Source organism: Balearica regulorum, chromosome W (assembly GCF_011004875.1).
Source record: "Balearica regulorum gibbericeps isolate bBalReg1 chromosome W, bBalReg1.pri, whole genome shotgun sequence".
In the NCBI taxonomy this organism is placed as follows: Eukaryota; Metazoa; Chordata; class Aves; order Gruiformes; family Gruidae; genus Balearica; species Balearica regulorum.
This window is the reverse complement of record NC_046219.1, coordinates 4,289,782-4,316,422: the sequence shown is the minus strand read 5'-3', so window position 1 is coordinate 4,316,422 and position 26,641 is coordinate 4,289,782. Positions and strand designations below refer to the sequence as shown.

General features: G+C 48.4%; 1 protein-coding gene and 1 long non-coding RNA gene across 2 annotated transcripts in view; one reads left to right on the top strand and one right to left on the bottom strand.

Annotated features, from left to right (window-relative positions):
• Positions 1-722: 722 nt before the first annotated feature.
• MAPK4 (mitogen-activated protein kinase 4) overlaps positions 723-26,641 on the bottom strand; it is a 51,781-nt gene continuing 25,862 nt past the window's right edge. Inside the window, exons 3-7 of the mRNA XM_075738992.1 lie at positions 16,640-16,784; positions 11,160-11,321; positions 8,826-9,027; positions 3,762-5,301; positions 723-2,668 (exon numbers count right to left, since the gene is read on the bottom strand). Coding sequence (XP_075595107.1) covers positions 4,617-5,301; positions 8,826-9,027; positions 11,160-11,321; positions 16,640-16,784 — 1,194 coding nt within the window. The 3' untranslated portion in view covers positions 723-2,668; positions 3,762-4,616. The remainder of the gene's footprint in view (positions 2,669-3,761; positions 5,302-8,825; positions 9,028-11,159; positions 11,322-16,639; positions 16,785-26,641) is intronic.
• Positions 3,018-26,641, top strand: part of LOC142599264 (uncharacterized) — a 59,278-nt gene continuing 35,654 nt past the window's right edge. Inside the window, exon 1 of the long non-coding RNA XR_012832894.1 lies at positions 3,018-3,139. This is a non-coding gene — a long non-coding RNA (uncharacterized LOC142599264). The remainder of the gene's footprint in view (positions 3,140-26,641) is intronic.

Genomic DNA, 26,641 nt, shown 5'->3' with positions numbered 1-26,641 from the left:
CAACACGGTTGGCCACAACAGCTGGGACCCACAAGCGCACTTACATACCTGATCGCTGGCTTAAACACCAGCCTCTAAACTTGAGGTCCTCCTTAGCTTGGAGACATCTGCAGTCCCTCTGCTTCTGTCAGTGAAGTCCCCTGTGTTGTTATTGCAGTGCCTCTCCACGTCACCAAACGGGACCACATCGCTCACTCTTGAGCTTCAGAGATCCCAACGAGCAGCCTCCATCCCTCCTGCCTCCGCTCAGCACACCCACATCAGCACATCTCTACAATCCAGGGCGTCCACCCATCCCACTGCCACGTGGCCTCAGTGGCCCAACACACCATCTATATTATTAACGACAGCAATGCTCCCTTTTTTCTCTTTTGCAAATAAATAACACATGCAAATTTATTGAAATACCTGATGGTTAACCTTGCATGGAAATGATTCTTCAAACAACTGCAAGAAGCAGCAGTTTGCAGAAGTCACTGTGTTGGTGATGAGGTCTAAATTCCCTCCCCGTGACCCTGAGCACTCAGACGGACTGTACCAGTCAAAGCAAAGCTCGATGAAAAGCCACCCAACACTAAATAACCCCATAATGCAAATATTCATGTGATGCATACGTTAATTCAGGTGTTCATGATCATTTGCAGAAGAAACCTAGACGCAAGTACTGGAATAAACATTTCAAGTCTCATAATAAGCAAAATAATTACACGCTACCAAGCAAGGAAGGCTCAGGGCTTAAATTTTATTGTTGTAGATGAGAAATAAATCTGGCTTGTGATCAGCTGAGCACACTCAGGTTAACAAATTAAAGCCACCCCTCTTGTTCTCCCCCTTCCCTAGCACATGACACCAATGTTTTGGAACATTAAATAACAGCTCACGAACCAAGATGGAAAATCCAGAGCAGTGGCAATAAGCTCCGTTTGCTTCTTGTGAAGTTAATATTAGACTTTAACTGTGGGCCTCCAAGCTCCCACTACTCCTTAGAAGATAATATTCAAAAGCAAAACTGTTACTTTCATGGCCACAATAAATAGTCCTGTATGTCTCTGGTGAAGACATTCAGGCCGAATGTAACAAACCACAGGAAATGGCTTCTGGTTTCAGAGGATGTGGTGACTCATGTCCACCAAGGAAAACACTGGTGTGGTTTGATCGCTGCTGATTTCACGTGTCAGTGCATCTCCATGTTTAACCCAACGGAAGCAAGCAGTTGCTGAATCCGTCAGAAGAGAGTTTTAAAAGTCAGCTCTCGCATTGCTGATTTTATCATAGAATCATAGAATATGATCTTCAGGTTTAAATTCCAGCAGCTTCCAAACATCTAATTTTCAGTTGATGCCTCTGGCTGCAGCATTTGTGCATCTCCCATCAGAGCTGGGTGTTATTTTCTCCTCCCAGGGCAGCACTAGGGAGCGATGGGGCACAACTGTGGCTGCCGCCGCCTCCTCCTCTCTGGGCACACGCTCACTCAAGCACCAGCAATCCTGTTCCCAGCCTTTGTTGGGCCACTGCTGGGCACATGGCAAAGCTAAACAGGACCATGGGCAGTGAGTCATGGGCTGCCAGGGCCAGATTTGGATCTGTTCCACTGCAGGGGTGGCCATTCCTTTGGCCTCTGAATTTCTCCCACCACGAGTAAAAGTGCTGAGCTTTAGTTGAGGGATATCAATAATCTGCAACACACTGGAAAGCAACCCTCTGTTTCTCCCTTGTTTCCCCTTTCTAAACCACCGTGGGGGATGTCCAAACACTTGAAGCAAAGACCAGAGCCTAATGGCTTTGCCTTCCAGATGCCTCCTCCACCCCTGCCCCAGGACTTCCACCTCATCCCATCCACACAGCTGACAACCTTCATGCCTATGCTGCTAATCAGTCAGAGTAATGGCATTTCAATCAGCCTAAGGAGAGATCTTCACAATAAGAACAAGTTTTTGAGCTTGTCAATGCCTAGCACAAGCTCTCCTACAGCTAAACCTGTACCTGATCCCACCAAGAACAGAAACCAGGGTTAATACAGTAAATGCTGCTGTTTGTTAGTTATCATCTGAGTCTCACATGAGTTTTCTTCACATCTCAGAACATTTTGTAGATTGCTTGTTAAAGGGTAGAAATAATTCATATAGGAACAATAGTTAAATATGGACCTTGGAATTACTAAGTACAGTATTTTCTCTTTTACAAATGGAAGTAGTGCTGCCGTGCTGGAGAGCACTGCAACATGATGGCAAGGAAGCAGAGATTGGCTTTTATGACACTATTTACAGATTTTCCATTTTAAAAACTGCCAAGCCTGATAAAATATAAGTATAGAACATTTCTTCCATATACAAACTCTGGTTAGCTGATTAATTATTAAGGTGCTCAGAAGTGTGGATGAAAACAGAAGTTACAGTAGATCAGTTGTGTTTACATCAATTTACAAACCGTGCTCGGTTTCCTGCTGACACCAGCATCTTCCAAAGAAGCTGGAAGCAAAGTGGACAGTTACGAATTTAATGCCATAGGAACTGTTGTTTTCTTCACAACATCTTTGTTAGAAGGTAAAATAGTAGTACTTTCATTCCTTTTTTTAATTAGCAATGGTGGGTGCCCTTGTTGAGTCTCGGTAGCTGGTGGTGCCAAGCAGCATCGCACCGTGAGACACCTTGTTTCTAGCTCTCCACTCCTGTTGTGGTGGGTTGACCCTGGCTGGGGGCCAGGTGCCCACCAGAGCTGCTCTATCACTCCCCTTGTTCACTAGACAGGGGAGAAAAAGTACAACGAAAAGCTTATGGGTCGAGATAAGGACAGGGAGAGATCACTCACTAATTATCGTCACAAGCAAAACAGACCGAACTGAGAGAGGGAATTTATCTAATTTATTACTAAGCAAAACAGAGTAGAGGAATGAGAAATAAAACCAAATCTTAAAACACCTCCCCCCACCCCTCCCATCTTCCCAGGCTCAACTTCACTCCCGGCTTCAACCTCCACACCCCCTCAGTGGCACAGGGGGACGGGGAATGGGGGTTACAGTCAGTTCAGCACACATTGTTTCTGCCGCTTCTTCATCCTCAGGAGGAGGACTCCTCTCATCGTTCCCCTGCTCCAGCATGGAGTCCCTCTCACGGGAGACAGTCCTTCACAAACTGCTCCAGTGTGGGTTTCTCCCACGGGGTGCAGACCTTCAGGAGCAAACTGCTCCAGTGTGGCGTCCCCCACGGGGTCACAAGTCCTGCCAGCAAACCTGCTCTGGCGTGGGCTCCTCTCTCCACGGATCCACAGGTCCTGCCAGGAGCTTGCTCCAGCATGGGCTTCCCACAGGGTCACAGCCTCCTTCAGGTGCCTCCACCTGCTCCAGCGTGAGGTCCTCCACGGGCTGCAGGGGGATCTCTACACCCCCTCATCCTTCCTCCATGGGCTGCAGGGGGACAGCCTGCTTCACCATGGTCTTCACCACGGGCTGCAGGGGGATCTCTGCTCTGGCACCTGGAGCACCTCCTCCCCCTCCTTCTGCACTGACCTTGGTGTCTGCAGAGTTTCTTACATCTTCTCACTCCTCTCTCCGGCTGCAAAAGCTCTCTCTAACTGTTTTTTTCCTTCTTAAATATGTTATCACAGAGGCACTGATTGGCTTGGCCTTGGCCAGCGGCGGGTCCGTCTTGGAGCCGGCTGGCATTGGCTCTATCAGACACAGGGGAAGCTTCTAGCAGCTTCTCACAGAAGCCACCCCTGTAGCCCCCCCGCTACCAAAACCTTGCCACGCAAAACTAACACACCTGTCCAGCCCTTACCACCAGAATTTGCTGGTCTGCTGGGCATCTGCCTGAGACAGAACTCGCAGCACCAGGTTGTTACATTGAAATGCATTGTATGGGGCCTCCTAAGTACTCAGAGAGCTCAGATCTACCCCCTACAACAGAAGGGAGAATTTATATGTGAGAAACCAAATAAGGATAATGCGTGTAGCAAAAATTTTGTCTTCCAATCAGAAAAAATAAAATAAAATTCCAAGTGGCCCATATTTTGTAGGTCAAATTCCTTCCTCGTTAACATTCTCGAAGAGTTATTTTCTGTCTGATGGCCAAACTCTACTTTTAGTTCCATTCTCTGCTGACTGATGGCTGACCACGGACACTGCCTGGCATCACTACTCTCCATACTCACATGGATGTCTCAGAGGAGCTCAGAGTTTCACGTTTTGGGAACCTGTCAAACCAGGAGGGTATCTGACCATAATGAAAATGCTGATTTTGTACTTGTTATTTTAAGATGCTATAGAAAAAGAAAGGAAAAGAAGTTGATTTGACTTCTGTTTGTAAACTTAGCATGTACTGGCATCTTTCCCTCGTACATTTAAGTTTCAAACAGGTCCCAGAGATTGCAAGACAAGAATGTTAAGGCAGTATAAGAAAGTCAGTATTTCATTCACACCTCTTGATTCCCTTAACAGTATTTCTAAGGCATCAAAAGGGGCATGTGGTTTGTGCTTGCCTTTTCAGAAAAAGGCATTCGGTATAGTGTAAAAAACGGATGCTCAATGACAGACGGAAGCTACTCAGCCCCAGGCAATGGCCACATCATCAGAGGGGAACAGGGAGATACAGCGGGGTTTCCCGGGTGTGGGTTCCTCATCATTGGTCTTTCTGGTACACCTCTGTTTGTACGATCTCACCGGGGTGCTCAGATATGCAGGCCCCATTGTTGTCATTGAGCTTGTTGTCTGGAAGATCCTCAGGCTTTGTGCAAAGTTTCAGTGCCCTGGAGATGAAGACGTCCAAGTCAAACTCAGGATCTGTTTCACTGTTCACTTCTGTGGGTTCTTTGTGGAGATGGTGAGGAGAAGATGGCAGGCTCCATTCCTGCATCTCTGGAAGAGGACTGGGACACTCGAGACCCACCTGCGTGCTCTTCACCCACTGAGCAATCTCCAGAAAGAGGTTGGATGGTTCTTCTTCCAGCGATAGGTCAGCTGCAGGCACTATGGTTGCTCTTTTCCAGTGGGATAAATCTAAAATTAGCTTGGGATCTGAGTAATGATGGGGCTTATTGTCTCTCCACAGCAATTTGTCCAAGTAGGAAGGTGACCCTACTTTGTAATCACATGATTTCCCACAATCGGCATCAAACACTCGGTCCATGGATGAGTGGGAGAGCTCCAAGAACCTCTCCGAGCTGCTTTGTGAGTATTTCCGTGGATCAACTTGTGCTGCTTCAGCGACAGATTCAGACCCTGCCCGGGGGTCCCGCTGAACCTCATCCATGTCGTGGTATTTATCGTGTCTCCATTCCAAATCAGAGGAGATGCTTATGTGATACCTGCAAAAGACAAGCTGCTGTTAGACACACAGATGATGGCTTTGTTAGAAACAACAGTGCTCAAACAGATATGCATGCTGCTGCTGCTATTTTTACCTTTTTCTTGCTAATATGTCGCTTAACTACAGATCTTTAAGTTCTTATTAATATTAGAGACCTTTTTCTTGTGTGTTAAAAAAAGGCAGGGAGGGCTGAGTAATTTAGGAGGAGTCTGAGGCTTGCCCAGGCTGCATGGGCAGGACCAGTAGTGGAATAAAAGCCCAACAACCAAACCTACTGGCTCCTTCATTTAGCTGATCATCATCTTCTCTCTGCTTGGGATTAAAACATGATTAACAATATTAATAATCAAACTCTCCCTCAGCCCAGAGACAAGCACCCGCAGTGTGAGCACTCCTTGTTTGTGGCCATAAAAGTAAAAAAGACGAGCTTAAATCCCCACTGAGATCGGACATCACCAGTTTACTCTGATGTCATGGACCAAGAGCATCCCTGAAGGGTCACCTTGCTAAGTGATAACTTCTCAAGCCAGTCAAACTCCCTTGATGCAATTACCTGACAACACCCATTCTTAGACATGGTTTTCAAAGTGACATCTAATTTCCTGGCTCCTAACTGAGCTGCCTTTAAAAGATGTGTTATCCCAGGTATTGGGACTCTCTGTCCTGGCAATGAAATGCTGTCCAGGTGTGTGGTAGGTTGACCCTGGCTGGGGGCCAGGTGCCCACCAGAGCTGCTCTATCACTCCCCTTGTTCACTAGACAGGGGAGAAAAAGTACAACGAAAAGCTTATGGGTCGAGATAAGGACAGGGAGAGATCACTCACTAATTATCGTCACGAGCAAAACAGACCGAACTGAGAGAGGAAATTTATCTAATTTATTACTAAGCAAAACAGAATAGAGGAATGAGAAATAAAACCAAATCTTAAAACACCTCCCCCCACCCCTCCCATCTTCCCAGGCTCAACTTCACTCCCGGCTTCAACCTCCGCCCCCCTCAGCGGCACAGGGGGACGGGGAGTGGGGGTTACGGTCAGTTCATCACATGTTGTTTCTGCTGCTTCTTCCTCCTCAGGGGGAGGACTCCTCTCATCGTTCCCCTGCTCCAGCATGGAGTCCCTCTCACGGGAGACAGTCCTTCACAAACTGCTCCAGTGTGGGTCTCTCCCACGGGGTGCAGACCTTCAGGAGCAAACTGCTCCAGTGTGGCGTCCCCCACGGGGTCACAAGTCCTGCCAGCAAACCTGCTCTGGCGTGGGTTCCTCTCTCCACAGATCCACAGGTCCTGCCAGGAGCTTGCTCCAGCGTGGGCTTCCCACGGGGCCACAGCCTCCTTCAGGTGCCTCCACCTGCTCCAGCGTGGGGTCCTCCACAGGCTGCAGGTGGAATCTCTACACCCCCTCATCCTTCCTCCTTGGGCTGCAGGGGGACAGCCTGCTTCACCATGGTCTTCATCACGGGCTGCAGGGGAATCTCTCTCCGGCGCCTGGAGCACCTCCTCCCCCTCCTTCTTCACTGACCTTGGTGTCTGCAGAGTTTCTTACATCTTCTCACTCCTCTCTCCGGCTGCAAAAGCTCTCTCTAGCTGTTTTTTTTCTTTCTTATCACAGAGGCACTGATTGGCTTGGCCTTGGCCAGGGGCGGGTCTATCTTGGAGCCGGCTGGCATTGGCTCTATCAGACACAGGGGAAGCTTCTAGCAGCTTCTCACAGAAGCCACCCCTGTAGCCCCCCGCCGCTACCAAAAACTTGCCACGCAAACCCAACACAAGGTGTCCTACAAAACACAGGCAAAATCATTTCCTGTTTCTAAAACGCTCAGCTTGTGTTGCAAAATTTATGGCCCAATAGCAGATGTCCCCAAATGGGTGGCAGGACCAACAGTCTAGGTCCCAGCTTCTTGTGTCATGCCAAGAAAGCCAAGAGCTAAAAGGGTGACAAGGTGATCTTCAGCAACTGATTTGCTGCTTTGGGGACTATAACTGGCACAGATCCCAGAGCTGTGGGGATACACTGAAGGTAGATATCCTGAGAAAAGCTTCCAGCTTTCCTCTCTACGTAATTTACCTGGTTGTTCCCCCCAGCCTCCCCCCTGACATTTGTTCACTCAGGCAAAGAGATTAATAATAGCGAGGGCAAGGGATTTCTTTAGATTATTTTTTCAATGCTGGTGAAATATAGTGGATTAAGAAGGTGAGGAAATTTAATTGCTATGCAGAGAGGAACAATGCTGCAGACATCCTCAGCCAGCTCAGCTGGAAGAAGCTCTATAGGAAAGTGAACCTTCTTACTTCTTAGCTGCTTTTTTTGCCTACCTGTTCCGGTACTGGGACTGGCCTAGTAACTGGGGTAATCATCTAGGACATGAGACACCTCAGCTCAAGGCTTTGATCTGCTCTAAACTTCCTGTACAAGTTTCAACAAACCATTTAAAAGTCAACACAACTAAAGATTTTTTAAAAAGACTCCATAGCTGTAGCGTCTGTGTAAAAATATAGAAGCTTAGCTATAAGAAAACTTATATTAACTAGAAAGCTGCTTAAGGCCTAGAACTGTTTTAAAGACTATAATCGTGGGAAAGGGGTTTCTAATCAAGGTAATAGGTAATGAAGCTAACTGACCATGGCAATGTACAATGCTGCTACGTTCCTTGTACAGTCCCTACCCAACTGGACAATAGGCCCGGGAATATTAATCTTATGAAGTAAGTTGTAATGGACAAGTGTATCCACAGCAAGGATACTGCGCATGCCTGCAAGAAGAGGGTCATCCAGCGAACACGGGTGCGAGACAACTGACGACCACCAGAGACCCCTGAGGACCACCGACTCAAATCACTGAGCATGCGTGACGGGGAGGAGAATATGGAAATGGATTCCAAGAAATGATTATCATAGGACTGCCTTTTCTCAGAAAAATAATGAATATGTATGTTTTGATTCTATATAACCTGTGTGTTGGTGATCACCTGGCATGCACGTTTGGTGGAGCTATTTCCCCCGTGCATCCAGCGCTGCAATAAAGCAAACCTAGGGTAACTCACGTCTGGTAGAATTTTTCTTTAACACTCTGGGGGTTATGCATCTTGAAAAGTGATAAATATAGAGCTCCAAATCAGGCCCAGTTCTCAAAAGGTACAAAAATTACATTGTTTTATAACTGGTATTATAGGGACAGAGGACAGAGGGAAGAACCGTAGCGTCATTTACAGATGTAACTCAAATGAAAACAATGTAGGTTGTTAATAAAACCAAGAGCGGAAAAATACTCAGTAACTGGAACGTGCAGACTCAACATCTACTCCCTACGGAAATCAATAACAAACCTCTTGTTGGCTTCAACAAGGTGCCAGCTTGGGTTAGAATTACAATATGGCACAAAGAAGGAAAAGCGGATGTTCTTCATTGGTCTGGAGCACGTGTGGCGGAACCCAATCAAGAACAGGTCAGAGACTCACCCATCAAGTTCTTCCTAAAGAATTTAAGCCAGTATCTGGTCTCTGGCCCAGCCCTGGGTACCGTACCTGTCCCAGTTAGACAACTGGCTCTGGTTGGCTTCCATCAGTAAAATATCATCAATCTCATCCTCAATCCGGAACGGATGCTGAGACACTGGTTCATCCTCGGGGCAGGAATACAGACTCATGTAAGGATGCTGCAGACCCATCTCAGCCGTTAATCGATCCATAGGGTTAAATGTCAGTATTTTCTCCAGAAAATCAATAGCTGTGAAGCAGAGAGAAACAAGCTCACTAATTCCTCAAAAGCAATACCAGCTTCCTTTCCAGGATGAGCCTCGTGAATCCCCCATAACAAATCCCCTTGAAGTAAGGAAGGAATTAAAGGTCACATCCCGTGTGCATCTAAAATGGGCACTTATGTCCTTGCTGCATCCATCTTACCCCCATGGGAGGCTGTGTGCTTGCAGTGGAGCAATCCTGCAGCCTGCAGGCATCACTTTAGCAAGGCAGGAGAAATGACAGTGAGAGCATCACACCTCCACAGGACACCATATACATGTTATACCCGGTGCTGCGATCCCGGGCCAGAACTGTAAGCTCTTATCCCAAAAAGACCTTTGGGCGGTGTTGGGATTTGATTCCACGCTCTCAGATCCATTCAACAAGCACATTGCATTTCAGACAACTGATTTCACATCTTTATGTGCAACTGAAGCAGGATTAGATTTAAAGTGCAATTTTTAAAAGTCTTCGGCATGACCAACACTATGAAATTATTTTGTCCCAAGTGCCTAAAATTATTTTAGAAAGACCGTGGGAGCATGAACTCTTTTTATGATGATGGAGGAGGAAATGAAGTGCAACTAAAGTGACTAGAATTAAGTCTAAACATAGAGGGTTTGTTGTGATTTTTTTGATGATTCCTTTTACTGAGGTTATGTGAAAAGATCAAATCCTGTCATGAAAGATGTTGCTTATTTAGTTGATTCTTGGTGCATGGAAGAGTCCCTTAGAGTTCAGATAATACAAATAGGAATACGTCTTTCTTCAGTTGCATCTTTTGCATTGTACCTTCAGAAATATCCCCATTAAAGACTTAATTGTGTGAATGGGACCATTTCTTTAGGGGCAAAATCACTCAGCAGAAAGGGTGAGCCATGCCTATTGCCTCAGTACTTAAACATTAACCAATATCCAATTGTTTCCCACAAGATTACTTCATTGCTTGGACTAATTAAGTAGGAAGGAATCAATAGCTTCATAAGGTCACTGACTGTGGGCAAGAAGCATCGTGGAACAATATATTAGGAGTTATATATTATGATATATTACAGGTCAGAGAGGCAGGAAAATGTTGATGAATTATGTAAGGGGCGCAGGTGACCTTTCTTCCCGCAGTAACGACAGGGAATAAATCCATTCCTGCTTGCCGGAGGCTGACGCGGTCCCTGTGTAACCCAGGTCGATGGATATCGCATTGCCAAGCCCATATAGTGGACGTCTTATAATGAAGAGTTATGCCAGTGAACATAAGCCGGGCTTGGTCTTGACGTCTTCCCAAAAGCAGGTGGCCAGGTCCACCAGCCTAGTTTAAACCTTGGAAGGAGCTCAGAAGAGCTGATGTGCCCTGGCTCACACGGCTCAACTCTGGCTGCCACTCTGCAAGCTCTCAACCCCTACAAAGCTGCTCCAGGCAAAAGTTCAGGTCCAAAAGCCTGTGGTTTGCAGCCCCTTTGCAACAACATACTACTGATTTTTTTTTTTAAGCTTTAGCTGAAGGAGGGAAGTGGCTGAAATGGTATTCGAGCATTGCAGGCTGCAACAGCCCAACACAAGTGATGTCCAAGCCTCGAAGCACTTGGACAACGTTTCTGCCTGTAGCAACCATCTCACGGAGTTCAGATATTTGTGAAGTAAAAGCATTTATTTTCTTGTACTCTACAATTGTGTTAATGAAAAAAGCACAGCAAGAAAATGAACAGGGTGTAAAAAAAACCTCTGGGCTGAACCCTCACTTACAGCTCAAGAAGAGGCACAGGAAGGCAGGGATGCACCTTGAAAGTGTCTTGGACTAGTCTTGGGAGACTATTTCATCCTTATTTCTGTATGAGCTACCTGCAAGAAAGCTACTGCATCATGAGTGCTGTCCTGCAGCCCACGCCTTCCCTGCTGGGACAGCGAGCAGGACCTGGGGGGGGCAGCGGTGGAGATGCGTGAGCTCCAGGTGGGACCATGCACTGCAGACCCTCAGATATCCGAATCCCGTTCACCAGCATTGGTGCACTTGGCCTTAGAGGATGATTCCTGTGACCCCCTGGGGAAATAGGTCTGAAAACATGGCAGCTGGGGGAAGTCCCAGGAGAAGGACATTGCCGAAGCCAGCGGGCACTACGGTACCTTCACTGTCCACTTTGGGGAGCAGCTTGTGCAGTGGCTTCCTGACTTCCCACGTGCTGTTGATGAACGTTGGCATCACTTTGAGCAGCTCCTCTTTGTCTTCCTCGTGGATAACAGGGATTGTCTCCAGAATAAGCTGCATCTGTTCCAGCTCGTGACCCCCTAAATGGGCAGAAAACAGGCAGTGAGATGAGACCCAGAAGTTAAATTGAGGGGGAAGGAGCTGGTATTATTGGCCACCCCTCTAAAATGAGCCATGTCACTGCAGCACCGCGTCTCCCACCAGCCCATCCATGCTGATGCATCCCCACATTAGCCACCACTCTTTGCTCCAAGGAAAACGTGGTGGGACTCCCAGTCGGGTCACCTCTTTTTCAGGGCGAAAGAGTTAACCTAAACAATTTGCCCTCCTGGTGTAATCACCCTGAGGCTATCTGTGCAGCTTTTCGACTAACCTGGCCATCTATTTAAAATGGCTATGAAGCAGAAACCATACCCGACTGAAATTATGGGGCATGGGAGCTATTATCCATTGGTGGGGTCCATCCTGCATGATGGAAGGAGTCAGATATTGGCTCTAATGGCCTCAGAACTGACAACCCTCTTTAAGCAATACTATGGCTGGGCTCATTCATAATCCCAAATGAAGCATCCCAGCTCACATGGCTGCGGCCAGGCAGGGCAGTGCCCGATGCCAACACCATGTGTCCCTGCCACGTGCTGTGCTACATGGAGAAGCAAAGCCTCTCTGTGCAGCAACGACAAAATTGCTGCCACAACCCCAATAACAAGAAGATCGTGAACCCAGCTCCAGGGGTCCCAAAGCTTCATTTTTAAATGAATGCAAGCGCCCGACTGTGCTTTCCCGATGGGAAAGGCATTTTCTGACCGGCTCCCACTGGCTGCTGGGCATCAAGTCAAGGCTCTGATGGTGATGATCCCCACAACTGCTATGAGCAATCATACGTTTTTAATGCTTTTCCTTCAGGATCTATTTACCCATGCATCCCTAAGCCCCTGCTCAGGACTGGCTACCAGTCAGTGAGAGGAGAGAAGCAGCAGTGCCAGCGGAGCAGAGCCAACCACCTCATTAATGAACATTAATCCCATTCTTTAGCACACTATTGGGTGTGACCTGGAGCTCCACAGCTGATTTCCAGCTTCCTATGTGTACAGTGAAGCAGCCTGGCAGAAATACCAAATCGCACTATTGATTTTCTGTCTGCCAGAAATGTCGGTTATAAATATTCTGTCATTAGAGGCAAGACTATCCATTAAGTCAGCAAGCTGGCTGGGGCAGACAAACCAATGGGGATTTTTGGGCTATCAAGTCCCTGCTGTCCAAGTCATAGATTTCATTGCTTCACTGGCAAGCAGCACTTGGCTGATCCGCAGCAAGAGGAATGAATCTCATTTATGACACAGCACTTCTGATCAGTCTGCAGGGATGGTGGAGAGGTCAACTTGTAGGGGATGCTGGAGACCATTGCTGGCATCAAGCCCTCAAGCAACCCCATCCCTTTGGAGGTCCCTGGCACCTCGCAGGGGCTGCCCTTCCCAGCCCAGAGCTCCTTGTGGGTGTGCAGGAGATTTCCAGACTCACATCGCTGGAACTAACCCCAAACACATCCTCTCCTGGGCAAGGGTAGGTCCAAACGTCAAGGTTGGGGGAAAGGGTCTCCATCCATCATGGCCTCATCACTCCAACAAGGTTTGGTTCAATGCAGTCATGGCCACTTTCACCCTGAATGGCAGAGCTCCGAGCCAGGACAACCACAAACCAACACTGACATTAGCATGGCTGGTCACCATCACACCACACATCCGCTCAGAACAAAGCCTCAGAAGAAGATAGAGCAATAGGAAAAGTAAAAAAGACAGAGGGACACCCTCCTAATATCAATCCTGGGCAAATGAATTCACTTTCCTATAGAAAAACTAATTTTAGGTCATTTAGAGATTCACAGCATGGCTCCAGGAGAAACTAAAGATGACTATCAGGAAACAAACACCTTGTTAGTCAGGCTAACTCCCAAACTGTGATAAAAATTACAGGGTATTAAGAGTCACAAAGGTGTTGCGGCTGTTCTCCTCTCAGTGCAGCTCCAGTCACTGTTCACTGAAGGTACCTGGCAGCTGAAAGGCATTGTGTTTAGTCACAGAAAGAAGCTGCTAATGCAATGCTGGAAGCATTGAATTATAGCTCTTAAGAACCCAATTCCCCACCATTATCCTCTATGTAATTCCTAGGGACTTTCTGGAGGCATTAATCCCTGAAAAGAAAAACATGAACTACATACAGAATGAATGCAACATGCTGTCGTTACCTGAGGAGAGAACAAGGAGCTCTGCATTGTGTCTTGGAAAAGGGAACCCTCCCTGGGCTTGCAACCAAGTCCCGGGTGAGCACCCAAGCCCTGCTAGTGACTTCTCTGGGAGCAAGCATGGATCCCATGGGAAAAGCCACTACGCCACCTCCCAGCGCTCATTCACGGGCATGGCCCCACTGGTGAACCCCACGGATATCTGCGAGGACAGGCAGCTTTTCTTTTTCTTCTATTTTCTCTTGCTTCCACTGGCAATGCTTTCAGATATGCTTTGGCAGCAGAGGGTGGAAAAGTCACTGGAGGGAGCTGCAGCTGCTCAGTTACGGATGGTCTTCATTGTTTTCCATGCTGCTCGTGATGGGGAGCTCTAAAGGTCTGCGAACCAGATTTTAGCTGTTGGAGACATGCTATGCTCCTGCGAGCTTTGGGTTAGCCAAATTTCTTGTGCCCTCCCGGGCCTCTGCCAAACCCAAAGCTGCTCCTGCCACCACATCGCCCAGAGAAGGGGCTGCAGGGAGGGGGGCTGGGGGTCCCACTCTGCTGGGTGCTCATTAACTTGAGTAGCAGAATGAAAGCAGTGAGTGACATCTATTCCTAATAACCAATCACCTTAATTTAACTGCGTTACTTAAGCACTCCAGATAGAGTACTGAGTTAATTATATTGACTTATGCTAAGCACTCAATTTAAATTGTGCTGCTGACGCATACTCAAAAAACAATTTATCCAGTGTAAGGCAATTAATGCACGTTTGCAACTTTCTGGGAACTACATCGCTGTTATTTCCCATGGGGTGTAACCCAGGACTCCCCGAAAGTCTCGTCCTGCAGCCGCAGAGCGTGGCTGCATCTGGCCAGGGACAAACTCCTTCTCCCAAGCAAAGAGGAGAAAAATCAAAAGCAACGATGAACCCCTGCTGTCATGCAAGTGTTTGCCAGTTTCAGCTATTCTGAGTGATTGGGTTTTTATTCTCCTCCTTTTTGGACACCAGCAGATGAAAGATGGTACATGGCATGGGACACCATGGGCACCCTGCCCCACTGCTGGGCTCCCATCCCAGTTCTTCTTTACTTACTGGTATAGGAGTAGGCCAGTAAAATGGGGCACTGGGCCAAGACCTTCCCATAACAACTCTACAGACTATTTTTAAAGCAACCCAAAAGGAATATGTATTTTGAGCTCCAGTTTTGATCCCCACCCATTAACTAAGTATCCTGCCATCATCTGGGGGCTTATTAAGCAATCACACGGGGCTGGAAAGCAGAAAAGCAGGGATGCTTGCAGCACTTGTCCAGCTGAGCCCAGTCCGTGATCTGCCAAATCCCATCTCCTGATCTCTAACCTGCTGTGGACTCTCGGGAACCAACCTGCAAAGTCAGTTCCCATATGGATGCTCTGGGGCATCTCGCCCAGGCAGTCAGGACAGGACTGATCTCACCTGTAACCACGTGCAACACCAGCATGGGCACTTCAGCTTGTTCTCCAGATGCTCTTTATGAGCAGTAGTAGAAAAATAAATATTTCTAAGGCACAATCAATCTCATCTGAAGGCAAACAGCTAACAGTGGCCAGATGAATCACATGCTGGAGCTGCCTTGACCATGATGGGAGCTTTAAGGACCAGCTTGGCCACCTAGGCAGTGGATGGCTGGTGTCAGCCAATGTAGCTTCTACCCCTGGGGTCCACAAACAGCACGAAAACCAAGCTGGGGCTGAGACAGGGGTCAAGCACAGTTTGGAAAGCCAGGATAAAGATGAGTGCTTGGGTGATCTGATGGGAACGGCCAGAGAAGGACCTGGACAAGCCAGTCTTGTTTTGCTGTTTGACATGAGGAGCGAATACAGGAAAAGAGAGATTGACTTAAGAGTCCAAAAGGATTTCCCTAGGGCTCCAGCTACACCCAGTTTGATATGAGGTGGTGCATTGCTCTGGTCTGGTGCAACTCCTGCAGGACCAGGACCCTGCCATCTGCACTGGGGTTTGCTTCTGCTGCTCTGCTTTATCTGGGGCTAGTTCAGGTCCAGTGCCCTGGACTGGCAGAGCCTTAGCTCTGCCCTGGAAAGGCATCATCCAGTTTGCTTCCACCCAAAAACCTTGGAGACTCTTCCGTGGTGCAAACCACGGCTCAGCAAGGGGAGGCGGCTGGCAGAGCTGCCTCGGGAGCTCACTCACATGCAGCATCTCCCAGTGAGACCAGAAAATGCCCATGTCTGCAGGGACAAGTGGCACGTGGAGATGTCCCCGCTCCTGGAATATATCCTGAGGAAGCGGCAGGAGCAGCCAGGTCTGATGCATAATTTTCAGAGCTGAAGTCTCTGGACTTGAAAATTTTGGGGAAGGGAGATCGAGGACAAGAGGAAGGAAGGAAGGAAAAGGAGGGAATTTTAATGATCTCTTCAAAATGATACTGACTGCTGAATTTTCAGCTTTCACAAAAGAAATATGGAAGCTGTAAGTGGGAGCAGGGAGGGAGCGACAGAGCAGCTGCAATCAAACACTGGCTGCGGAGCTCTGTGGTGCACTGAAATATTTGTGAAGAAAATGTCCTTCTCCATTATTAATGGGTCTACTTATTTATTTACACAACTCTGCAAACAGCTGCTCACAAAATGCATTAAACTTTGTCATTCAAAACACTAACGGGCAATGGAGAGACAACCAAGGAGGAGCATTGCTGCAGACCTTGGGCAGGAAGGCAGCTTCTTCGATAGCAGGAGAGCGTCTCCTTCATTCCTGAGTGAACCGCTCCGCGTCCCAGTTTGGGAAGCACAGCTTTGCTCCTGACAGTAGCATTTTTGGAATTGTATTAAATAAAGATTTGCTTCTCAAGAACATCAGAGTTGAGCTTCAAATGCTGCACTGATAATTCTGTGCTCCTTGCCAGTGCTTTTTTTGTCTTCTTTTCCTTGCACTGCACCTTTACAACTCCAATACCCACTTATAGGAAAATCCTGAAAAAGGCTGAAAATGGGTAGTGGCATTCAAATGTCAAATAACCAACCATAGGATCCCTATAGTGATGCTAAAAGTGTGGCCTTGGCTGGCAAGGAGAGGGGAATTCCCTCTGCCATGCTAAAAAACCTTTGAATTGTGTAGCAAGGAAAGAGGGAAGGAGAAAAAAAAATATTCATCAACAGGAGCCAGAAACCTACCAGCGAAGAGCATCCTTCCCATCAGCATCTCGGCCAGGATGCAACCAGCTGCCCACATATCGATGGCTTTGGTGTAGTTATTTGGCGAGAGGAGGAGGTATGGGGAGCGATACCATTTTGTTACTAAGCCTTCAGAAAGGTAACCCTTAAAAAGCAGAGACAGAGACGTCAGCAACCTTGCAAAAGAGCTCCTCCCCGATCAGCCCTCTCTGCCCACCGTGGCCCCACCATCAGATCCTGCAGAGAAACCTGCCCACCATGCTTGTGCTGCATCTACAGCAGGCTGAGGTTGTATATCTTGCAAAGAGGTGAGACATATACCACTGCTTCAGTGCTCCAGGAGGCAAAGCACTTGCTGCTCCCCAAAAACTTATTTGCTGTTTGTCACCATGGTATTGAAGCATCTTCTGCAAAGGACAGATGGCTTTAGTAGCACACATTTGCAGATCATACCTGTAAAAGTTATTTCAGATCACTGTTAGAGGACTTAGATGGATTATATAAATCCCAATTTCACATCTGGGACATTTTGGAAGTTAAGCACATTATTTAAGTGCTTTGCTGGGACCCAGCTATCACCCACCAGTGTGTGAAGGAAGCCTTTGCCAGCTCAGTACCCACAAGCACAGCACTTGCATTTCCAAACATTACCAGTTTGCAATGTTTTGCTGATTCCATCTCTAGTTAAGCCTATATTTATAGTCCCTCTATGGCTACCTAAACCGCTGGTAACAGCGAGCTATGTAGTGTTGAATTCCCATGGGTCCATCTCCCAGCACTGGTGCTGAAATTGAATTTTTGAAGGGCAGGAGCTCCCCGGGGAGCCCACGCAAGAGCAGCCACCCGTGGGTCAGCCCTGGCTGGGCACAAACTCACAGCAAGCACTGGGGGACATGCAAGACAGGAGCAAGAGGTGGCACGGGGAGCACACAGGGCTCCCAAGTGGGCAGTGTCCAGAGGATGTGCTCAGCAGGATCCAGCCTCGCACAGAAGCCAGGCAAGTTCACCCTGCCAGCATCCTCGGGATGCTGCTGCAGCGAACCTCGCTTCAGTTTGGGGCATGTTCTGGGAACTGCGGACGAGCTCACACGTCATCTCCCAGGGGTGAGACATGGGATCTCGTAATAAAGAGAACAAGGGGATGGGCAGAACAACAGATTTAGGAAGGAACATCACTACCCCGTGGACTAGCCTCCTGGACCAGCAGATGTCTTAAAGCATCACCGAGCAGATAACACAGCCCTGCAAGGGAGATTTAACACAAGTTAATCTCCCACCCAGGAGATTTAACACAAGTGCCAAGTGCTCAGCAGCTCCCGCTGAAATCAAGGGGATGTGTTCAAGCCTGTAAATAACGCTGACATCATAAGGGATGTCCAGGTGCCCCCGGCTTCGCCCGCTGGCCAAGCTCCAGATGCGTGGGTGCCACGCTGGGGTTGACCATGGTTATTTCATCAGGATAATGTTGGAATATTCATAAGTGGTATTTTCTATATTAAATATAATGCATTAACAGAATGAGGTAGATTGAAACACAGTAGAAAAGACAAAATAAAATGAAATTATAAAGTTGAACTGCATTTAAATGCCATCAAGTATTTGGAGAGTATCAAAATGCAACGACAGCATGAATACAGTTCACGCAAAAACTCAGTGAAAAACTCCATCCTAACTGATATAGTTTCATAAACTGTTTTCCATTGCAGATGCAGTTATGCCATATAACATCTCCTAGGATGTTACAGGATACATTTCTCAGCCTAAATGCAAGCACATGAGGTTTATAACGGTCCTCTTCCCCCAATGCAGGCTTTTGTTCCAATTTCCAAAATACTATGAAGGGCTGATGGGAGGTTTGAAAATCAAGACTGTTCTGACCTGGCCCAAGGTCCTCCTGCAGGAGCAGTCCTGAGCAGCTTATACGGACCCAACACCTATGTCTGCTCTGCCTCCACGGTGGCTAAAAACATGGGCTAGATCTTTATTTTTATAAAATACATAAGATAAGCTCCTGCCCTAATACCTGAAGGAAGCAACTACAGTCCTGTGGACTTTCAAGTCTTATGGAGAAATATCACCACAGCTTTCGGAGCCGGGATCACGCAGTCGCTGGCACAGCAACAGGATGCTTGGGTAAGGATCTGCCTAAACCAGGGTTAGGTACGGGCTCAGCTCTTACCCATGGTGCCAAGACTTACACGAGGGCAGCAGCTGTGCCAGGATGGAGAGCCCAAGCACTTCCAGCCATCACCAATGCAAGGCATGGGCTTTAGCATAAGAATTTCACCATTTATGTAGATTCAACCAGACAGAAAGACCAAGAGCAGAAGCATATTAATTACTTCTAATTAAGATGGAACATACATCTTCATGACAATATTCTGTAGATTTGGCACAGCCCTTTCTGAACTGAAGAACCACTGAAATCTCTTTAAAATCCAATATAATGGAGTTAATTCAAAACCAGAAATAGTTTCAAGTCCAAGGCTTGCTCTCAAGCCCTCCCTTGCTATTTTTTTTGCAATTTTCAAGTATCATTTTCCTTCTTCTCTTCTGCTCCTGCGACATGTGCAGGAACAGCTCAGGCAATCTATACAGGTGATGAATTCACTACAGGTAGGATAAGCATCAAGTCGTATCAAACAGCACAGCAAGGAAAGTGAAAAGCAAAGAAAAATGCTTTTTCTAATCTTTACACAACACAGATTTTGTGCGTTGTTTGTAACACCAGAAGGAGAAACAATTTTGGGTGGGTGCTGTTGCATCTCAGTGTCACAGTGGTCACGGCACGACTGGACCGCCTGCATCCCGAGCATGCCGAGGGAAGATGGCACGGCACAGCAGCACATGGGGAGCACAAGACCTGCCAGTGCTCCGAAACAACCGTCGCCCAAGCCCAGAGCTCCTCCTTGGAGCTGGAGGGACCCAGGGCACATCTCCTAGAGGCGGATGCCGAAATTCAGGATCCCACCTACTTGTGGTGGGTTGACCTTGGCTGGGGGCCAGGTGCCCACCAGAGCTGCTCTATCACTCCCCTCCTTCATTAGACAGGGAAGAAAAGGTACAATGAAAGAAAAAGCTTATGGGTCGAGATAAGAACAGGGAGAGATCACTCACTAATTATCGTCACGAGCAAAACAGACTGAACTTAGAGAGGGAATTCATCTAATTTATTACTAAGCAAAACAGAGTAGAGGAGTGAGAAATAAAATCAACTCTTAAAACACCTCCCCCCACCCCTCCCATCTTCCTGGGCTCAACTTCACTCCCGGCTTCAACCTCCGCCCCCCTCAGCAGCACAGGGGGACGGAGAATGGGGGTTACGGTCAGTTCATCACAGGTTGTTTCTGCCGCTTCTTCCTCCTCAGGGGGAGGACTCCTCTCATCGTTCCCCTGCTCCAGCATGGAGTCCCTCTCATGGGAGAAAGTCATTCACAAACTGCTCCAATGTGAGTCTCTCCCACAGGCTACAGTCCTTCACGAACTGCTCCAGCGTGGGTCTCTTCCATGGGGTGCAGACCTTCAGGAGCAAACTGCTCCAGCGTGGGCTTCCCACAGGGTCACAGCCTCCTTCAGGTGCCTCCACCTGCTCCAGCGTGGGGTCCTCCACGGGCTGCAGGTGGAATCTCTACACCCCCTCATCCTTCCTCCATGGGCTGCAGGGGAACAGCCTGCTTCACCATGGTCTTCACCACAGGCTGCAGGGGGATCTCTGCTCTGGCACCTGGAGCACCTCCTCCCCCTCCTTCTTCACTGACCTTGGTGTCTGCAGATGTTCTCACATCTTCTCACTCCTCTCTCTGGCTGCAAAAGCTCTCTCTAGCTGTTTTTCTCTTTCTTAAATGTTATCACAGAGGCGCTGATTGGCTTGGCCTTGGCCAGCGGCGGGTCTGTCTTGGAGCCGGCTGGCATTGGCCCTATCAGACACAGGGGAAGCTTCTAGCAGCTTCTCACAGAAGCCACCCCTGTAGCCCCCCTGCTACCAAAACCTTGCCACGCAAACCCAACACAATACTGCAAACCAAGCAGCCCCTAACAACGCAGCCCAAAGCCTTTCCCAAAAATATTTCATACCAAAATCCATCTTTCTACACTCAGAAAGCCACAGAGATGCAGACCAGATGATACTTGCAAAGTGGAAATACAGCAGGATCCAGCCACAGTCTGCGTATCTGTGCCTCCATCCACAGCCATGAACAGGATTTCTGCTGCTGCACCCGTGGGAGCCAGGTTGTCTCCTGGTGCAGAGAGCTGCAATGCCAAGGGGGGGACTCAAAATAGCAACAACCCCAAGCTTTTGGAATAATCCTGGTGCAGCAGTACGCTGGTGCCTCTTCACAGCATTTTTTTTTTAAGGTTATTTTTTAAAAGGCAGGTAGGACAGTTCTAGGAGATGCTGGGAAAGATGCTGGGTTTGCAGGAACATTGCTCCAAAATAAAATAATAAAACTGTTGTTGTGCATGGCTCCAGCAACGTGATGTGTGTTCTCATCATTTTGAGATGACAGAGTGCATATATTTCAGGACCTCAGGCTATTACATACTTCAGCAGAGGACAGAGAAGAATAACCGAGTCAGAGTCACAGCGGGGAGGCTCGACGCTGGCTGCACGGGGCCACAGGTTGCCTGAGGGTTGAACGTGGAGGGTGGTCCCCTCCAGGTCGAGTACGGAGCAGCGTTCCACATCCTCATCTCCTTTGAAGATCTCCTCATGATGATCCACCTGAGAATTTTATTATTTTACTGGATGAACTGGAAGCTATTATGTTTGCACTGATCATAGAATCATAGAATCATAGAATGGTTTGGGTTGGAAGGGACCTCAAAGATCATCTAGTTCCAACCCCCCCGCTGCGGGCAGGGACACCTTCCACTACACCACGTTGCCCAAAGCCTCATCCAACCCGGCCTTGAACACTTCCAGGGATGGGGGCTTCACAACCTCTCTGGGCAACCTGTTCCAGTGCCTCACCACTCTCACAGTGAAGAATTTCTTTCTAACATCTAATCTAAATTGACCCTCCTTCAGCTTAAACCCATTACCCCTTGTCCTGTCACTACACTCCCTGATAAACAGTCCCTCCCCATCTTTCCTGGAGGCCCCCTTCAGGTACTGGAAGGCCACAATTAGATCTCCCCGGAGCCTTCTCTTCTCCAGGCTGAACAATCCCAACTCTCTCAGCCTGTCCTCATAGGAGAGGTGCTCCAGCCCTCTGATCAGCTTCGTGGCCCTCCTCTGGGCTCTTTCCAACAGCTCCATGTCTCTCCTGTACTGGGGCCCCCAGAGCTGGACGCAGGACTCCAGGTGGGGTCTCACCAGAGGGGAGTAGAGGGGCAGGATCACCTCCCTCGACCTGCTGGTCACACCTCTTTTGATGCAGCCCAGGACACGGTTGGCTTTCTGGGCTGCAAACGCACACTGCCGGCTCATGTTGAGCTTCTCATCAGTCAATACCCCCAAATCCTTCTCCTCAGGGCTGCTTTCAATCCATTCCTTGCCCAGCCTATACTTGTGCTTGGGATTGCGCCATCCCTGGCACTTGGCCTTGTTGAACTTCATGTGGTTTACACGGGCCCACCTCTCCAGCCTGTCAAGGTCCCTCTGGACGGCATCCCTTCCCTCCAGTGTGTCGACCGCACCACACAGCTTGGTGTTGTCGGCAAACTTGCTGAGGGTGCACTCAATCCCACTGTCCATGTTGCCGACAAAGATGTTGTACAGTGCCGGTCCCAGTACCGACCCCTGAGGAATGCCACTCGTCACCGTTCTCTGCTTGGACATCGATCTGTTGACCACAACTCTTTGGCTGCAACCATCCAGCCAATTCCTTATCCACCGAGTGGTCCATCCATCGAATCCATGTCTCTCCAATTTAGAGACAAGGATGTCATGCGGGACAGTGTCAAATGCCTTGCACAAGCCCTGGTAGATGATGTCAGTTGCCCTTCCCTTATCCACCAATGCTGTAACCCCATCATAGAAGGCCACCAAGTTTGTCAGGCATGATTTGCCCCTAGTGAAGCCGTGTTGGCTGTCACCAATCACCTCCTTATTTTCCATGTGCCTGAGCATAGTCTCCAGGAGGGTCTGATCACCAAGTATGAAACAGAAGGAGGACTTCAAAGGTTTGAAGATGTTCTGGAAACTATTTACCACGAGATCTCCCCCTAAAAGGGCTGCTGCACCCTCCTTAGCATGGAATTTCTACCAATTAATTCAGTAATTAGCGTTGCCCTCTGAAACATTTATTAAGTCTACACATTCATTGGTATTTATCCCAATTTTTAATGCTTGACTTTGCTATCTCCCTGCTCTTCCATCCCTCCTGACCACCACGAGCTAAGGGCACTCAAGAGAGGACAGCATCTCACTTTTACACTCCCTTTCCCCCCTCCCAGGCTTGGGGCAGATCACATCTGGACTCTCATCTGGAGCCAAAGATATTTATTAGGGCATAAGAGTGGGAATGGATGGATAGATGGACAGCTAAACACACCCAGGCAGCCTCTGAAGAAATGCAGGCAGGGGTTAGACCATGGGGGCAAGGCAGCGAGGTGTGGGGCAGGCAGGACTACAAGGCTGCAGACAGAGGGGGCATTGCAGAGTGCTCCGATGGTGAAGGTAAGATGCTTGCATTCAGTGAGGCGGCGGTTTCTGAAAAGGGAAATGCTTGGCTTTGACTGTTTCACACAAGGATAAGGAGCTCATGGAGGCCTGAACTGCCCCTTGTCTTCATCTCCAACACTCCTCCACTCACCATTTGGGCATCAAGTTGCACGGCAAAGTGTTCAGACCATGAACAGCAGCGACTGAGGAAAAAGGGATTAATGTGGAGATGTTCTAGAGGGATAAACAATAGGATTAGCAACTCTTGGGGATAAAGAGTAGTAAGAAGGAAGCAAAAGGAGCCTGCGTGGCTGGATGGTGATCATCTCCTGAGGCTCCTCTTCTGCTAGACCTGATATTCTGTGACCTAAAGAGATGTTTGCAAGTACGTGAGCACCCAGGGAGCTTAGAAGCATGTTTATCTGAGACAGGGCTCAAATTTAAGCTGCCAGGTCTAAGCAGCCTGCAAAGGTGCAGATCCAGATCTGGACATGACCTTGGCACCTTGAAATTCATCTTGTTTGTTATGGGGAAGTTTCAAACAAACAGATGACCCTGTGCTACTCTTACCACACGGAGAAAGGGATTTGAGCAACAAACACTGGCCAAATGGTGGGAGAAACGCAGGCGAAGCTGCTCTGCTTCAAAGCTGGTGAAGGTCAGCACCCCACCGTGGTCCAGGGCATCTCCCAGAGTTGGAGAGCTCTCCCTTTCACACCAAATTATCCTAATTAATCGGTTGCCTGCTGCAAGCCATGTAAACAAGACACATTGCCAAGTAAGGGGTATTATTTAGGTGATATATATATTTCTAAACTGTGTTCAAAACTGCTTACAATCTACCAAATTTATTATTTGCCATTTTAACACTCAACTGGATGGTTTGGGATTTGAGAAACATCGGGTCAGAAGAGCTGTGACCTTTTAGATGAATAACAACACACAACCTGCAATTTTTTGTGTTAGCAGAACCCAGCCATCAGTCTAAACATATTCCAGATACAAAACATCCTAAGAGAAAAAAATCCAAGTGCTTAAGATGACCCTTCCTCGACGCAAAGGCTTGCAAGAAAACATTAAGGTAGAGGTGTTGCTCTGCACTGCCTTCAGAGGTTTGGATCTACTGGGGCTTTACAGCAATTAATTACCCAGGGAGCAGGATTTCATCTGCTTTTGGGCAGCTCTGCATTAACATGAAAATTTGGGGTGTAAGGATCCCTGTTCTACTCAATGTCAGTCAGCAGCAGAGTGGAGGCTCAGCAGCTTCAGACACAGTGATGCTCCGGTCCTCTCCCTCTTGCTGATGCTTTCTGCGAGAGCACAGACCAAGGAGCTTATAAATCTGTATGAGCCCTTGAGGAAAGCGGAGGTTGAAAGAGAAATATGGAAAGGAATTAATTTTTCTGAGTCATCTGAGAAGAGCTGGAAATCTGAGGCAGGACCGACCCAAGCCCCATCCAAGCCCTCCTGTCATACCTCTGCCTTTGCAGTACGCGTCACCTGGGTTTGGCAAACACAGTCCTCCCCATCACCAGAATTTACAAATAACTGACATTATTTGGGATGGAAGGATACAGGTTTTTTAGGAAGGACAGGCAGGGCAGATGTGGAGGGGGTGTCACCCTCTATGTCAATGACCAGCTGGAGTGCATGGAGCTCCACCTGGGGATGGATGAGGAGCCAACTGAGAGCTTATGGGTCAGGATTAAAGGGAGCACAGGGACAGGGGACATCATAGCAGGGGTCTGCTACAAGCCACCTGACCAGGGAGATGGAGCAGATGAGGCCCTCTATAGGCAGATAGGAGCAGCCTCACGCTCACAAGCCCTGGTCCTCATGGGGGACTTCAACCACCCTGACATCTGCTGGAGGGACAACACAGCAGGGCACAAGCAATCCAGGAAGTTCCTGGAATGCACCAATGATAACTTTCTCCTCCAAGTGATAGAGGAACCCATGAGGAGAGGTGCCATGCTGGACCTTGTTCTCACCAATAAGGAGGGCCTGGTAGGGGGATGTCAAGCTCAAGGGCAGCCTTGGCTGCAGGGACCACAAAATGGTGGAGATCAAGATCCTTATGGCAGCGAGTAGGGCACACAGCAAGCTCACTACCCTGGACTTCAGGAGAGCAGACTCTGGCCTCTTCAGGGACCTGCTTGGTAGAATACCATGGGACAAAGCCCTGGAGGGAAGAGGGGCCCAAGACAGCTGGCTAATATTCAAGGGTCACCTCCTCCAAGCTCAGGAGCAATACATCCCAACAAAGAGGAAGTCAGGCAAAAACACCCAGAGGCCCCCATGGATGAACAAGGTGCTCCTGGGCAAAGTCAAACAAAAAAAGGAAGCCTACAGAGGGTGGAAGCAAGGGGAGGTAGCCTGGGAGGAATACAGAGAAACTGTCCAAGCAGCCAGGGAGCAGGTCAGAAAAGCCAAAGCCCGAAAAGCTTCTATAGGTATGTTAGTGATAAAAGGAGGATGAGGGAAAACGTGGACCCCTTCTGGAATGAAATAGGCAACCTGGTTACCCAGGGTATGAAGGCAGCTGAGGTACTCAATGAATTTTTTGCCTCAGCCTTCATCAGCAAGTGCTCTAGCCACACTGCCCAGGTCACAGAAGGCAAAGGCAGGGACTGGGAGGATGAAGAACCGCCCACTGTAGGAGAAGATCAGGTTCGAGAATATCTAAGGACCCGATGAGATGCATCCACGAGTCCTGAGGGAACTGGTGGACGAAGTGGCCAGGCCACTCACCATCATATTTGAGAAGTCCTGGCAGTCCAGTGAAGTTCCCCCCGACTGGAAGAGGGGAAACATAACCCCCATTTTTAAAAAAGGAAAAAAAGGAAGACCCAGGGAACTACAGGCCGGTCAGTCTCACCTCTGTGCCCGGCAAGATCATGGAGCAGACCCTCCTGGAGACTATGCTCAGGCACGTGGAAAATAAGGAGGTGATTGGTGACAGCCACCACAGCTTCACTAGGGGCAAATCATGCCTGACAAAATTGGTGGCCTTCTATGATGGGGTTACAGCATCCGTGGACAAGGGCAGGGCAACTGACATCATCTGCCTGGACTTGTGCAAGGCATTTGACACTGTCCTGCACGACATCCTTGTCTCTAAATTGGAGAGACATGGATTCGATGGATGGACCACTCGGTGGATAAGGAATTGGCTGGATGGTCGCACTCAAAGAGTTGTGGTCAATGGCTCAATGTCCAAGTGGAGAACGGTGACGAGTGGTGTTCCTCAGGGGTCGGTACTGGGACCGGCACTGTTCAACATCTTTGTCGGCGACATGGACAGTGGGATCGAGTGCACCCTCAGCAAGTTTGCCGACGACACCAAGCTGTGTGGTGTGGTCGACATACTGGAGGGAAGGGATGCCATCCAGAGG